Here is a 13,371-nt window from a genome sequence, read left to right on the forward strand (position 1 = left end):
TCGGCATTAGCTTCATCTCCTGTGCTGTGAAAAATCCACATCCCTGAGTGATGTAATTAAGCTGAGTTACCCTCAGTGTAGACAGGTCTAGGTGGATGGAGGTGGAGCACCTACACCAGTGGAAGAACACTTCATGTCACGGGGGTTGGGTCTTGTGACCGTTTTGTGAAAAGTGTTCATCCATGAGTGATGTGGTGTTTTTTGTCTTTTATCCTTTTTCTGTGTGAATTCAGTTAAGAGTGTAGTGAGTGTCTTTTTCAACCCCACAGTTATTATTAGGGCATTTAGTGCACCAGATTTGATAGGCATGTGTCAGATCCACCTGTCATAGATTTCCACCACAATTTCTACAACCACCACCCATCTATCAAACTCTCTCTAGAACACTCCTGCACCAGCATCAACTTTTGGGACACCATGATTAGCTCCAGTAATGGATTTCAACAGACAACTATATACAAGAATCTCCTGGATCATCCTACTTACCTTCACAGATCCAGTAACCACCCCAAACACACCAAGAAATCTGTTATTTACAGATACCACAGAATATGCTCTGAGAAGAAAGTCCAAGATACACACCTTCACCAAATAAGGACACTCCACCAGAAAAATAGATCGCATCATGGAATGGGCCACCCAAATACCTTAAGAGAACCTGCTTCAATATGGGGGGGGGAACCCTCCGACCACACACCTCTAGTTGTCACCTACCACCCCACACTGGAACCAATATGGGGTATCATTAAACAATTACAACCTATACTTGATGAGGACCACCTTCTGAAAGAAATCTTTCCGCAGCCCCCTCTTCTGGCCTTCAAACAACCTCCCAACCTCACTATCTGAAGCAAGCTTCCCAGACACTAGGATCCACCAACTCAAAGCAGCACCAGACCCTGCCATAACAGATGCAAAACTGGCAGACATTTCTCCACTGCTACAGTGATCAATACCCTCTACAACTCACCTTTCAAAATCCACAGGTCTGCACATGCCTATCACAATATGTGATATATCTCATTCAGTGCATTAAATGCCCCAATAAAAGCTACATGGGTGAAACCAGGCAATCACTATGCTCTCAGATGAACTCGTATAGGAAAAGGATAGAAGACAAAAATACCCTGTCATGGGTGGGTGCACACTTTTCACAAACTGATCGCTCTATATCTGACCTCTCATCCTTGTCCTCACAGAGAACCTTTGAAAGACGAGCCTGGGAGCTTAAATTCATAACTTTGCTAGACTCTAAAAATCATGGTCTTAAAAAAAAAAAACCCACTGGATTTATGGCTTACTATGACAATCTGTAACCCACTGCCCTCTCCTTTTTATCCTGTGACTACATGGAGTTAGCAAGCCACTTCTCCTGAAATATTCTCTTAGAATATGTGTTAATTACTTATGCTAAACAATCTCTTCCACCTTGTATTTAGCTATGACACAGAGAACCTTTCCTAGACCTGAAGTAGAGCCCTGTTTTAAGCTTGAAAGCTTGTGTATCTTTTACCAACAGAAATTGGTCCAATAAAATATATTATCTCACCCACCTTGTCTCAGTTGAGGATGTCATGTGATACATGGCTCCTAACAGAGTGCTGCTTGTGAGATCAGAAGAACAAATTGGATTCCTGTTGATCCCACTGGCTGTGTTTCTAATTAGGATCAAGAGATTGAGAAGAGGTGGCTGAAGATGGGGAGCATTTCCTGATGCTCATCCTTCTGGTTGGATTTGGGATACTGGGAGGAAATCTTGTGGGGCTTAGCTTGCTTGTTTTCTTTTTAGCTAGCAAGATTGAGGGCTTGTATGTCCTATGGCCGAGGTTTGTTTCCTTTGATTAGGTGCGGGGTGTCCTTCATTCCTGCTGCATCCCCCTGTGTTTCCAGTAAGTATGCTGAGAGTTTGAATCTCTGCTGAGGAAGTGGCTTTAAAATGCCAGTATTCATATGGGCTTTTCAATGAGTTTTGAAGTGGTTGCGCTGGTCCTTTCTCCGGTATATAATGTAAGAGCTGTCATGCAGGCTTTCCCTACATTATCTCTCCCACTCAAACCAGGCTTGTTTTAAGGCCACACCTTTATCCTCTCTCTGTTACAAGGCTGATTTTTTTTTTTAAATATATAAATTAAATCAAACCTTTGGCATTGGTTCCCATATGAATCTTTGAGGCACTCTGCAAGCCCAGAGCCATGTATGTACTGTGCCCCTGTGACATCTTCTGTTCTTTCTCCAGTGATTCTGATAACTATTCAGACTGTGGGGGCTTTCCCTCTCCCCTTTCTCTCTCCTCTCTCTTTGCCCCTTTTTGTATTTTTTCTCTTGTTTCTTAGCTTTCCAGCTCTCGTCTTTCCTATCAGCCTGCTGCCCTGGGAGTTGGATCAGCTGACATGGGGTATCCAGTAATCTTTGCTGGTGGTTTGAATGCTGCACATCCTCATCAGGTACTCTTAGAGGTTGGAAGAATGAATGTGGCTTGCACCACAGCCACTAAGCATCACACAGCTAAGACATCCCTGAAAACCATTTCATGCCTCTGTATGCAGCTAGGTCAAGGCTGCAAAGGATCTAAAGTAATTAAAAAAAACATGGTGCTAGCAAATAAGCCAGGAAGTAGCTCTATTATGCTCTTGGAATCACCTGAAGTGAGACTTTAATCAAGGTGTTTTCCACTGCGTATAATGGAGACATTGCACTGAGAACAAGGTAAGGCCAGGAACAAGTCTGGAGAAATGGCACTGAATCTGCATCAGAGAAAATTAGGAAGGAAGTGATATATGAATTCTCTCATTGGGAAAGTCCCCTCCAACATGACTTCCCCTCCCTTGCTCCCTGTCAGAAAGTTACTGCTATGTTCTAGCAGGAGTGTAGTCAGAGCATATCCATGGCGAGCCAAAAAGAACTTATTCCCAGCATGAGAGAATCCACTCTAGTGCTGTAGTGTGTTGCTGTATTGGTCTTGAGATTGCTAACCTGATCGTTCCTTTCCACCTTAGTTGATTGTTCCAGGGAAGGAGGGTGGGGTGCCCCCAGTTCCTAGCCAGCCAGCACATGGCACTCAGGCTGACCACGAAAGGATGGTAATGTGCACCCCTTTGGATGGAGCCCTCTACTCAGCAGCTACTCCTTCCAGTAGGTAGGTGCAGCACTTCTAATCGTTCATCTGTGACTGTGTAAAGTTGAATCAAATTTAAAACTAACTTTTCTTTTAAGCATTTGCAGGGCAGTTCTTTTAAATTTATCAATAACACTAGATTGGCTGCTCTGCCTTAAAAAAACCGGGAGCTCTCAGTATGAGCACAGAGAAGCTGAAGAACGCCTCAAACAAAGGTCTAGTCTAGCTTATACTTTGCAGCCCTCATAGTCTCTGAGCACCTTATGTCATTTCAATACCAAAACACTACTTCTGGCTCATTTGTCTGATCCATGAAGAGCAAGTTGAGGTGGCTTCAATAGTAAATTTTACCCTCCCAAAAAGGCTTCATTTGAATTGTCATAAAGCATCGGTAATAGAAAACAGCTATTTAACTGTTATATCAAGAAACCTTGGAGGCAAGACTCCTTGTCTAACAGGAAACAAATCAACTTTAAACTCCAAATTGCCTGAAATCTTAACCTCCCTCTCAGCCAGTTAGAGCTTCCTGTTTGTTTTTCCAGATCTCTTTGTCCCCTGTGGTTCCATCTTGTCTCGCGGCTATGGGACAATTGCCATAGAAAATGTCTTAACCAACTGAGTTTTCTACTCGATAAAAAAACTCTCGTTTATGTTATAGTAGCACTAATGCACTGGCCTGTGCTCCTTGACTAACCAGTTGTTATCAAATGGCTAACGCCTACTGGACGACTGAGGACCAGATCCTTAGAGCTGCTGAATACTTCTGAAAATCAGGTTTTGAGACTATAATTAGTAGCCACCCAGTGAAAATTAACCAGATTAGCACTAGCTGCTGTGATATTGAACTACTCTGGCTCCACGGGGCCAGGGAAGGAGCATGGGGTTCAGATTCCCGACCCTGTCTCCTGGCAGGGAAGATATCCAAGAATTCTGTGTTCCTGAAAGAGTGATAGTGATTGGCAAGAGCTGCTCGAGCTTCCTTGCCATTTCCCACACAGCTCTTCTGAACAGCCTTTCCTCAGGACTGGCTGAAGTTTTCTGCCCTACTGATGGGGGTGGTTCCCTCGCAGAGCTAAGCAGAAAGCTGCTCCACAGCGTTGCAGTCTCTATTGCAGTGTTCACCAACTGGTCCATCGCCATCGACTGGTCAATCCTAGAGGATTTCCCAGTCAATTGTGATCTCTGGTGGTCCAGCAGGGCTGTCCAGGCCCCACACTACTCCTGGAAGCAGCCAGTGTGCCCCGCAGCGCCAGGAGCACGGAGGGCAGGGGTCTCCCTCTGCGTGCTGCTCCTGCCTGCAAGCACTGCCCCCATAGCTCCCATTGGCTGGGAACGGGGAGCTGCATGAAGCCATGTGCCATCCGCCCCTTCCACGGGCCGCAGAGGCACGTTGGCCATTTCCAGGAGTGGCATGGGGCCAGGGTAAGCAGGGAGCCTGCCTTAGTCTCGCTGCGCCGCCAACCAAGAGCCACCGGAGGTAAGTGCTGCCCAGCAGGAGGCTGCGTCCAAGCCCTGAGCCCCCTCCTGGATCCTGCACCCCATAACCCCTCCTGCACCCCAACGCTCTGCCCCAGCCCTGACCCCCCTCCCAGAGCCAGCACCCTGTACCCCCTCCTGCACCCCAACGCTCTGCCCCAGCCTGGATCCCTCTCCTGCACCCAAACTCCCTCCCAGAGCTTGTACCCCTCACCCCCTCCTGCACCCCAACCCCCTGCCCCAGCCCAGAGCCCCCTCCTGCACCCCAACTCCCTCCCAGAGCTTGCATCCCTCACCCCCTCCTGCATCCCATTTCCTGCCCCAGGCTCAGCCCAGAATCCCACACTGTGAAACCCTCAGCCCCAGCCCAGAGCCCACACCCCATCCCAAACTGCAACCCCCTACCCCAGCCTGGAGAAAGTGAGTGAGGGTGGGGGAGAGCGAATAACGGAGAGAGGGAGGATGGAGTGAGTGGGGTGGGTCTTTGGGGAAAGGGCAGGGCCTCGGGGAAGGGGCAGGGTAGATCTTGGGTTGCCTTTAAATTCAAACACTGATCTTGGGCATAAAAAGGTTGGAGACCACTGCTCTATTGCATACTGATGGCCGAAGGGGAAGACTGTCTGACAAGAACAGAGATGCTTCTCCCTCCCCTTCCTCCCAGCACTAGGAGAAGACACAAAAAACCAGGGGGAACTTGACAAAAGAATGTGGTTTTGTCTAAATTTATTTATGTGCAATGAGCCATCAACCCTTCTCCCTCAGTGAGGACACGGAAACCATATCAAACAGCAGCGAAGGGAAGAGTGGCTCCCCACACGATCTCTTGGAGACCATCTTTGTCCGGAAGGTGGGGGCCTTTGTCAACAAACCCATTAATCAGGTAACTTGCAGTGATTGTTCTGAGATGGACTCATGATGCACTTTTCCTCATGCCACTGTTCCTCTTTTCCATTGCTGGACAGTGGAGGCCAGGCCCTGCATCACCAGGGCAGCCAGAGGAAACAGGAGGCCAGACTTTAGCAAGGACTGCGGGTCTCTGTATGTGGTGCTTTACTGTATGCTGGGCCCTGTAGGTTCTGCGAGCTACACCTGTGTATTAAAGGGGATGTTGGGTGCAGTCTCTCTGATGTTATGCCCTCGAAATGTAGCCCTTGGGTTCCAGTCAAGTTTCCAGTGTGACTTTGGTGGCGCAGAGTTTCAGATCCTGACATACAGCCTTGCAATGGGATGGTGCATGCTGCATATGCAGAGAATCTGACTGAAGTGTTGAAGTTCTACCCATTGAATCTCTCTAGGTGACCATGGCCAGCTTGGACATTCCTTTCGCCATGTTTGCTCCCAAGAATGTTGAGCTGGAGGATAATGACCCCATGGTAAGAACCCCCCTCCCGAGCCATCTGTGCATGTCAAGTTTGAATCATGCAATACAGATGTATCCTTCCTGGCCTTCGCTTTGCAGGCACTTCTGACCAAAGAACTAGCGCCTTGCATCAGCTTGGTTTCTAATAACATCCTCTATGCCTGAATCTGGGCTTTCCAGAGATGGAAACAACTACAGGTTTAGAGCCCCTGCTAGTCTGTGCTTACAGTCTGCATGCCCTTGTAACTGTCACTGTGCTTCTTCCCATGCTGGCACAACACACAGATGGGCTCAGTGACAGGATCTGAAACTGATGGACTCTGGTTTCTTGGGCAGGTGAATCCTCCTGACTCCCCAGATGTTGAGTCTCCTCTACAGGGCAGCTTGCACTCAGAGGGCTCCAGTGGCAGCAGCACCGGGAACACACATGACGACTTTGTCATGGTTGACTTTGTAAGTCCATGCAGTACTTTATCAGCCCAGGCTAGCACTTTCACAGAGCCCCTGTATCTGGGGTGGGCTGCAGCTGTTGGTGTGATGCTGAATTAAAATAGATGAATTTCTCCAAACAAGGGCTCATTGTGCTCCCATATCAAGGACAGGGTCTCTGGGCATCCTTAAAAATGGTAAGGACATTGACATTCATAAACCCACAACTTGGGAAATTATTTCCTCCTCCCTTTATCCACCATGGCCTGGGTTCAGGTTTTTGGGTTTTCCCTGTGTTCCATATGCCTAAAGCAGAGACAGATTGTAGGGAAATACTCTGCTTTAGGTGCTCATGAAGTCATCAGGGAAAGACTAATTCTGGTCATGGCAAGGGATATAGGTGATGCCGCTGTTCAATTATTTGACTTAGATTTATTACTGTAATGTTGAGTTGTTTGCTGGTAGCTGATGGTGCCTTCTGTCTGTGACTAGAGCAAAGGGGGAAATCTGACAGAACTCTCTAAATGGGGATTAATGTTTGTATCTTTAATTCTAGAAACCAGCATTTTCAAAAGATGACATTCTCCCAATGGACTTGGGGACGTTCTACCGCGAGTTTCAGAACCCGCCTCAGCTCAGCAGCCTCTCCATTGACATTGGGGCTCAGTCCATGGCAGAGGATCTGGTATGGGAAGACGGGATTTTGGTGTGTGGGGGACATACGTTCTCACAACGCTCTCCTCCTCCTAGCTCCCCGAACAAGCCAACATCCGATAAGAGAGCAGAGGCACCTACCAGAGCGGTTCCTTGTCAATCTGCTGAACATGCCTGTACATCTCGGAACCTGAAACCTTTGGAAGGAACCAGATGTGAGACCTTTTCAGTCTGATTCCTTCTCAGTGCATGTGTACAGCTGCCATGGAGAATATTAGATGAGTTGTTGGTTTGTGCTCCATGTGTGTGGGACAGTGTCCGTGTGCTGCATCGGGTATCCTCTTCACAGAAGCCATTGCAGCTGCAGGACTCTTCTACTGTCAAAGACTATTCCCTACTGTAATAGTCTTGTACTTCCCCTCTCATTCCTGCATCTGCTAAGCTCAGGGCCATACGAACTAGGACCAGTCACAGCAAAGGAGTGATTTGGGAGGAGAGGTCTCTTCTAGAACAGTTTGATGAGGACTGGGAGAAGAGCATAACCCATCCTCTAAGGCAGTGTTTCCCAAACTTACAATACTTGTGTACCCCTTTTTGAGACATTTGTCTTACTGGCATACCCCTTGTCCAATGAAGATAAATTTGGGGATGGGGGAAGAGGCCCCAGTCAAGCTACTGCCGGCCCCTTGCCACTCTGCTGCCTGAGTGGGGCCTGTGGCTGAGTGGGGCTTGCGGCCGGGACCCGGCTGGCAGGAGCTGGTGGACGGAACCCTAGATCGGCAGCAGGCTGAGCTGCTCAGCCCGCCACGGGTCTGGGTTTCTGTCTGCCAGCCCCGCTCAGGCCACTGCCAGCCCCTTGCCACCCAGGGTCCTGGCTGCCGGCCCGGCTCAGCCCGCTGCCGGCCCCTTGCCAGCCAGAGTGAACAGGCCGCGTACCCCTTGAAACCCTTTCACGTACCACCAGGGATATGCGTACCACACTTTGGGAAACACTGCTTTAAGGTTCTGGGGAGAAAACATACTGCCTTAATTCCAGCCCTGTTCCATCCTATCTGGTGCATGAGACCTATTAGCCTGGAGCCTAAAATTGGAGTAGCCTGAAATGTGCCACTTTTTTTACTGCACATGCTGCATTTGTGAGCGAGTCCTTTACTTCGCCCTCCCATTAAATGACTGAGTCTTTGTGGTCGCTTTGAAACATCTGTTTAATCTCCCAGCTGAGTGCCGCTGCTTGTTACCTGGAGCGGCAAACATGCCATAGTTCAAATCTCTAGGGGAACCCAAATCTAAGAACTGAATGCTGCCTCTGCAGAGAGAATGCAGAATCAGGCCCATCAACATTGTAACATGGTGTTGCCTGGGAAAACCATAATGCTTAATGCTAACAACTGAGTGACTTTAGTCATGCAGTTTGACAAAATAATTGTGCTGCAGCTGCTGCAAGAATTGCGACAGTCCTGGTTATGGCATACCTGCTGCTTCTGTAGAAAAAACAAACTGGGCAAACTGCCCGTCTCAGGTTCACGTGCTGGATCCTGTCTGATATCCTGCTTCTGCTAGGAGTGGTACATGTATGAGGAGGAAGAGCACAAATCAGAGCAGAGACCTTTGGCCAGAGTTTATCATATACGTTTCCACTGTTTTATAGCTTCCTTTAGGCTGATGCACCTTCTGTGAGTGAGTCCTGATCTGAGTTTTTCTTTGCCTTCACAGGACTCGTTACCGGAGAAGCTGGCAGTCCATGAGAAAAACGTCAAAGAGTTTGATGCCTTTGTAGAGACTTTGCAGTAAAGCTGTCTTCTTATTGCAGCAGCAGTGTCCTTCTGGAACACCTGGAGGAGGAAGCCCACAATGTCTGTCTGCCACTCTCCCTTTTGTGTCCAGTTTTTCCCCCCGTATCTTGTGGGCTTTGTCAGATCACCTCCTCAATACTGGGTACAGATTCAGCTGTCAGTCTCCCCTCAGCCAGGCCCCAGGATAGTTTTGGACCCCTTTTCCTACTGGCATTTGAGTACTTATCTATGACACTACAATAGGGACAAAAGAAATGAAGCTTCGTTTTTAGTAACCCCGTTCCCCTTCAGTCTTGGTTCTGTGTATGGAGGGGTTTTATGGAAAGCTGCCAGAAATGCTCCCTGCAAAGCCTCTTGCATCACAATTCCTCAAAATTTAGCTTCTGGGGCACACACCATCTTTTCCCTGCATCTGCAATCCATTGGAGTGTAGACAGCCTTGGCTCAGAACAAAGGATCTGTGCAGTGGCAGACTCAGCTGGCTTGAGTGCAGGACCTCAGCTCTTGGGCATTTCATCCTGTCTTCAGTGAGCGCATGGACTGCAGAGCACAAGGGGATGAGGCAGACTTCCACCTCATGCACTGTACTGTGCGACACCTATAGCTGTCTTCACTTTCTGCTCCCAAGGAACTGAGGCGTTGCACAGATTTTCTTTCTGGGGCCTTGTGCTTGGCCTGTCTGCCCAAATCACAGATGTGAAACTACAGAAGCTATGCAGAAGGGCTTTCCACATTTTCTTGCGTGTATGAAAACCACAATGCTAAGGTCCCAGAATGTGATTGTACTGGTGCACCTGCAAGTGGCACCTTGGGAGTATATTAAATTTGTAGTCGCGGCTCTTGAAATGCAGTTGTAAATATAAATAGGAATTCTATTTCTCCAGGGTTATGTAACTAGGAGTCTTAGTCCCTTTTCCCTGCAAACCTTTCTGCTTTATGGTTAATATATAAGAAACAGGAAATATTTATTGCTTTTAAAGAAAGCTATATTAAAAAAAGTTAAGTTTTCACATACAAGTGCAGGTCATTCTGTCCTGTCACTGCAGACAGCTGTTGTGCCATGGAGCTCTGTCCCATGACAATAGTCTGCCTTTGGTAGGGAAAATCCAAGCTATTTATTTTCAGAGACACTTATTTACTCTAATACAGTGTTCTGTTCTGGGGACTTTCTTCCATGACACCCAGTCTGGGCATTGATATAAGAACACGCATGTGTTTGTGCAGCAGAGTTGCAGGGACTTTGTGAAGAGCTCCATTCTGATAGGCTTGGGAAATGGACTTGTTCTGTTCCTCAGCCATTCCAGAGGTAGCTTGTTCACAGAAGCACACTTTTTGAAAGTTGATGGTACTCTTTTTAATCAGCTGGCTTATGATTAGCTAAAAGTTTATTTTTTTAATGAGCTAGCCATGAAGTAGTGAGTGGCTGGCAGCGTTCTGTGTTTGAGCTGGTTGTTGTGTATCCTTTGTCTCACGTGAGGAAGGGAGAAGCTGTGTAATGGCACTAAGCAGGAACTCAGAGTAGGGCTTGTGCAACTTTATCCACCCTTCAGCCACCTGTAACTGGGCTGAGTAACTGAAGAGATCCTGCTAGTCCCCCTTGCTATCCACTGACGATATTTCTGTAGAGTGGTGGGAGTTCTCTGTACTCTGAGGGTCCTTGCTAGTTTCCTTACTACTGGTGGAGTAACTAGCTTCTTCAGAAAAGGCTGGATGTGGCTTTCTCCAGAGCTCAGCACAATTCATGAGGTTGAAAAGGAGAGTTGCTCGAGAATGACACTAGGCCTTGGGTTACCCCGTGGCCTCTGCTGCCCTCCGCCCTGTGCTGCTGCCAGAGCAAGGAATTGAGCTCAGGACCTGAACTGATTCCCAATACGGTAACATGTTCTTTTGCTTTCCCAGCCCTTGAGTTGTCAGGTGTTTGCTGTGCATGATCAGTGGCAGTGTTTTAGTGTATGCTCTAAAGCACCAGGTAGGGGTATTATAACTACTTGAAGCAGCAAACTCTCCTCTCCCAGGCCACCCACCCAATCCAACTAACTCCCATATCAAAAGAATCAATCCTTGTTTGCAAGGAATAATCCAATCTCTTCACCTGTCTGCACCAGTGCTAAAAGGCCTCCCAGTGAAGTGTAATTGGAAATGCTGGAGGTGAAAATCCCACTATCCCTGTCAATAACACTGACTTAGGAGGCTTCAAAGCATTTGACAAATACTCCCTACAACCTGCCTATGAGGAGGTAAGTAAGCTGCATCTCCACAGTACAGCTGTGGAAACTAGACATGGGGTCAGGTGTGTCTAAGGTCACACAGTGAGTAAATGGCAGAGTCAGCAATATAACCCAGATCTCGTGATTTTCCCCCCCATCCCCAATCAGCTGGTCATTCTTCCAAGTCTTGTAGTAAGTCGCATGTGGACATACTCTGGCACTCTGACCTTTTAACTTGCAGGCTATGCGTGGGTGAGCTCTCCTGTCAAGTCATTTGTTGAGGTTAGTAAACTACTGGCATGCATTGTGCCTGCTAGGAAGAATAGAATAGACCTTCCTCATGGTGATCTTTCCCTCAGCAGCATTGACTCTGTAGTTCCTCCTCTTCTTCATGCTGAACTGCTGTGGTATCCACAGAAGGCAAGCCATCGTTCCTGTTTCTGTCTGGAAAGCCTCCAGGGCCTAGTGTCTGTGCTCAGTCATTTTCATGTGACTTTTACAAGATCGCAGCTCCTGCATCTCACAAGGCAGAACTTCTGTGTAGCAACCATGTTTGTTTAATGCCACCCAGTGGAAAACTGCCCACCTGGGTTGATAGGGTATAGCTGGATAGCCACAGCAATAAAGGTTTTCTCTTGGGATGAGAGATGTGCTTATTCCTGGGCAATCCTGAGAGTTTTGACACCTCCATTCCAAAATCTAGGCGCTCAGCTCTGTCTAATTAATGCATTAGAAATGATTGGCCCAAAGCAGTTCTGCAAGAGGGACCTAGCTACTGATGCTGTGGCCTGCTGTAGAATTTGTTTAATGACGAATATTGTCATAATTTTAATAGCCATCTGCTCAGGCCTGTACTATATCAAGGCAGCTTGTACATAGCGGATGACCTGCAAATCCTTTTGGTGCAGGGTACTAAATTGCATTGTTTTGGAAATAGTCTCCAAGGCACTTCATGTATTCAAAGAATTTCCAATAAATCTTTTATGTAAGCAACTCTGACCTGTTTGCCATGCTGATCCAATTCTTCTGTGAATTACTCCGCAGGTTCCGATGCCAGGACATTCCCACCCTTATGGCTTTCCCTTCCAACAGCCAGATTTTACCTGCAGCGGTCGGTACAGCTGCAGGAAGGAGCAGGGTTAATGTCTACAAACTGCTATTTTGGAATGTCTAATGGGATGCAATGAGGAAAGTTATGGATAGAGCCCTGCAAATCCACGGGTATCTGCTTTATATCCGCAGACCATTCCAGGGGATAGCAGCTTGGATGTAAGAGCCTGGCGGCCAGCTTAGAGGAACCGGCACGGATCCTCCACCTGCCCTGGGCAGGAGGCCTGGGGAGCAGGGACACTGGGCCGGGGGCTGCTTGGGCCCCATGCCCAGGGCAGGTGGAGAGTCCACCACGGCTCCTCATAGCTGTCAGTGCAGCTCTTGCCAGCTCAGCTCCAGCCAGGGGGAGAGGCAGCTTGGAGCTGCAACCCAGCCACGGTAAGAGCCGGGTGGGGAGCCGTGGTGGACCCTCCACCTGCCCTGGCCGAGGGGCCCAAGCAGCCCCCAGACAGCTCCATAGGTCCCTCCCCCCCCAGCCAGGCCAGTGTGGAGCCCAGCCAGGGAGCCAAGCAGATCCTCCACCTGCTTGCAGGAGTGGGGGTGTGTCTGAGAGCAGCCCCTGACTGTGTCCCCGCCTCCCAGGCTCCTCACCTGGCAGAGGGCAGGTGGAGGATCCATGACTCCATGTGGGCTCCCTATAGCTGCCCACTCGGCTCTCCCTGACCAAGGTTTGGGGGTGAGAATGCCTTGGAGCCTCACCCTGGCCCCCAGTGTAGAGCCCTGCAAATCCATGGATAGCTGTGGATATCTGCAGATAATTTTTGTGGATCATGGGTTGGATGCTGTTCCTTGTTTGTGCAATGACACAGCATCCTGTCTTGTGCAGACTGCACTGTTCATTCAGCCAGCGTGAACAGAAACGTTGTCCTGGTGCCAGCTTCATCCCATGTTGCACAACTCAGGATAGAATAGGTGAACAGAAATCTAGAGCTGGAAGAGGACAAAGGGCTGCTTAGAAGAGAGGCCCTAACTCTTATAAAACCCTTGTAGTGGCATGCTTACACTTGAATAATGAATTCCCAGGCTGGGTATAGGCACAAAGATGTTATCTTGCTTCTCTAGCTGTGACTTCATAAACAAAAGCTTGACTGGCAGTACTTCAAGTTTCAGCTGGGAGTAGAAAATCCAGCTGCATTTATCCTGCTTCCTCTATCACCACCAGCATCACAGATCCTGCCATCAGAGCAAAGCTGGCAATTGCATTCATAGTGTGCCAAACAGAATAGC

At 48.3% G+C, this 13,371-nt stretch overlaps 1 protein-coding gene across 9 annotated transcripts in view; it reads left to right on the plus strand.

The window, feature by feature from the left end:
• The window catches only part of ATG13 (autophagy related 13), a 53,207-nt gene extending 41,174 nt beyond the window's left edge, over positions 1 to 12,033 (plus strand). For 7 of the 9 annotated variants that reach the window (XM_050955361.1, XM_050955360.1, XM_050955365.1 and 4 more), the window contains 7 exons: positions 2,334 to 2,444; positions 2,997 to 3,136; positions 5,354 to 5,471; positions 5,887 to 5,964; positions 6,288 to 6,404; positions 6,937 to 7,065; positions 8,748 to 12,033. In XM_050955361.1, coding sequence (XP_050811318.1) covers positions 2,334 to 2,444; positions 2,997 to 3,136; positions 5,354 to 5,471; positions 5,887 to 5,964; positions 6,288 to 6,404; positions 6,937 to 7,065; positions 8,748 to 8,825 — 771 coding nt within the window. In that variant the 3' untranslated portion in view covers positions 8,826 to 12,033. The remainder of the gene's footprint in view (positions 1 to 2,333; positions 2,445 to 2,996; positions 3,137 to 5,353; positions 5,472 to 5,886; positions 5,965 to 6,287; positions 6,405 to 6,936; positions 7,066 to 8,747) is intronic. The other 2 variants (XM_050955368.1, XM_050955366.1) reach the window with 1 other exon arrangement.
• Positions 12,034 to 13,371: the final 1,338 nt, after the last annotated feature.

The sequence above is a fragment of the Gopherus flavomarginatus genome, chromosome 5 (assembly GCF_025201925.1).
Source record: "Gopherus flavomarginatus isolate rGopFla2 chromosome 5, rGopFla2.mat.asm, whole genome shotgun sequence".
Classification (NCBI taxonomy): Eukaryota; Metazoa; Chordata; order Testudines; family Testudinidae; genus Gopherus; species Gopherus flavomarginatus.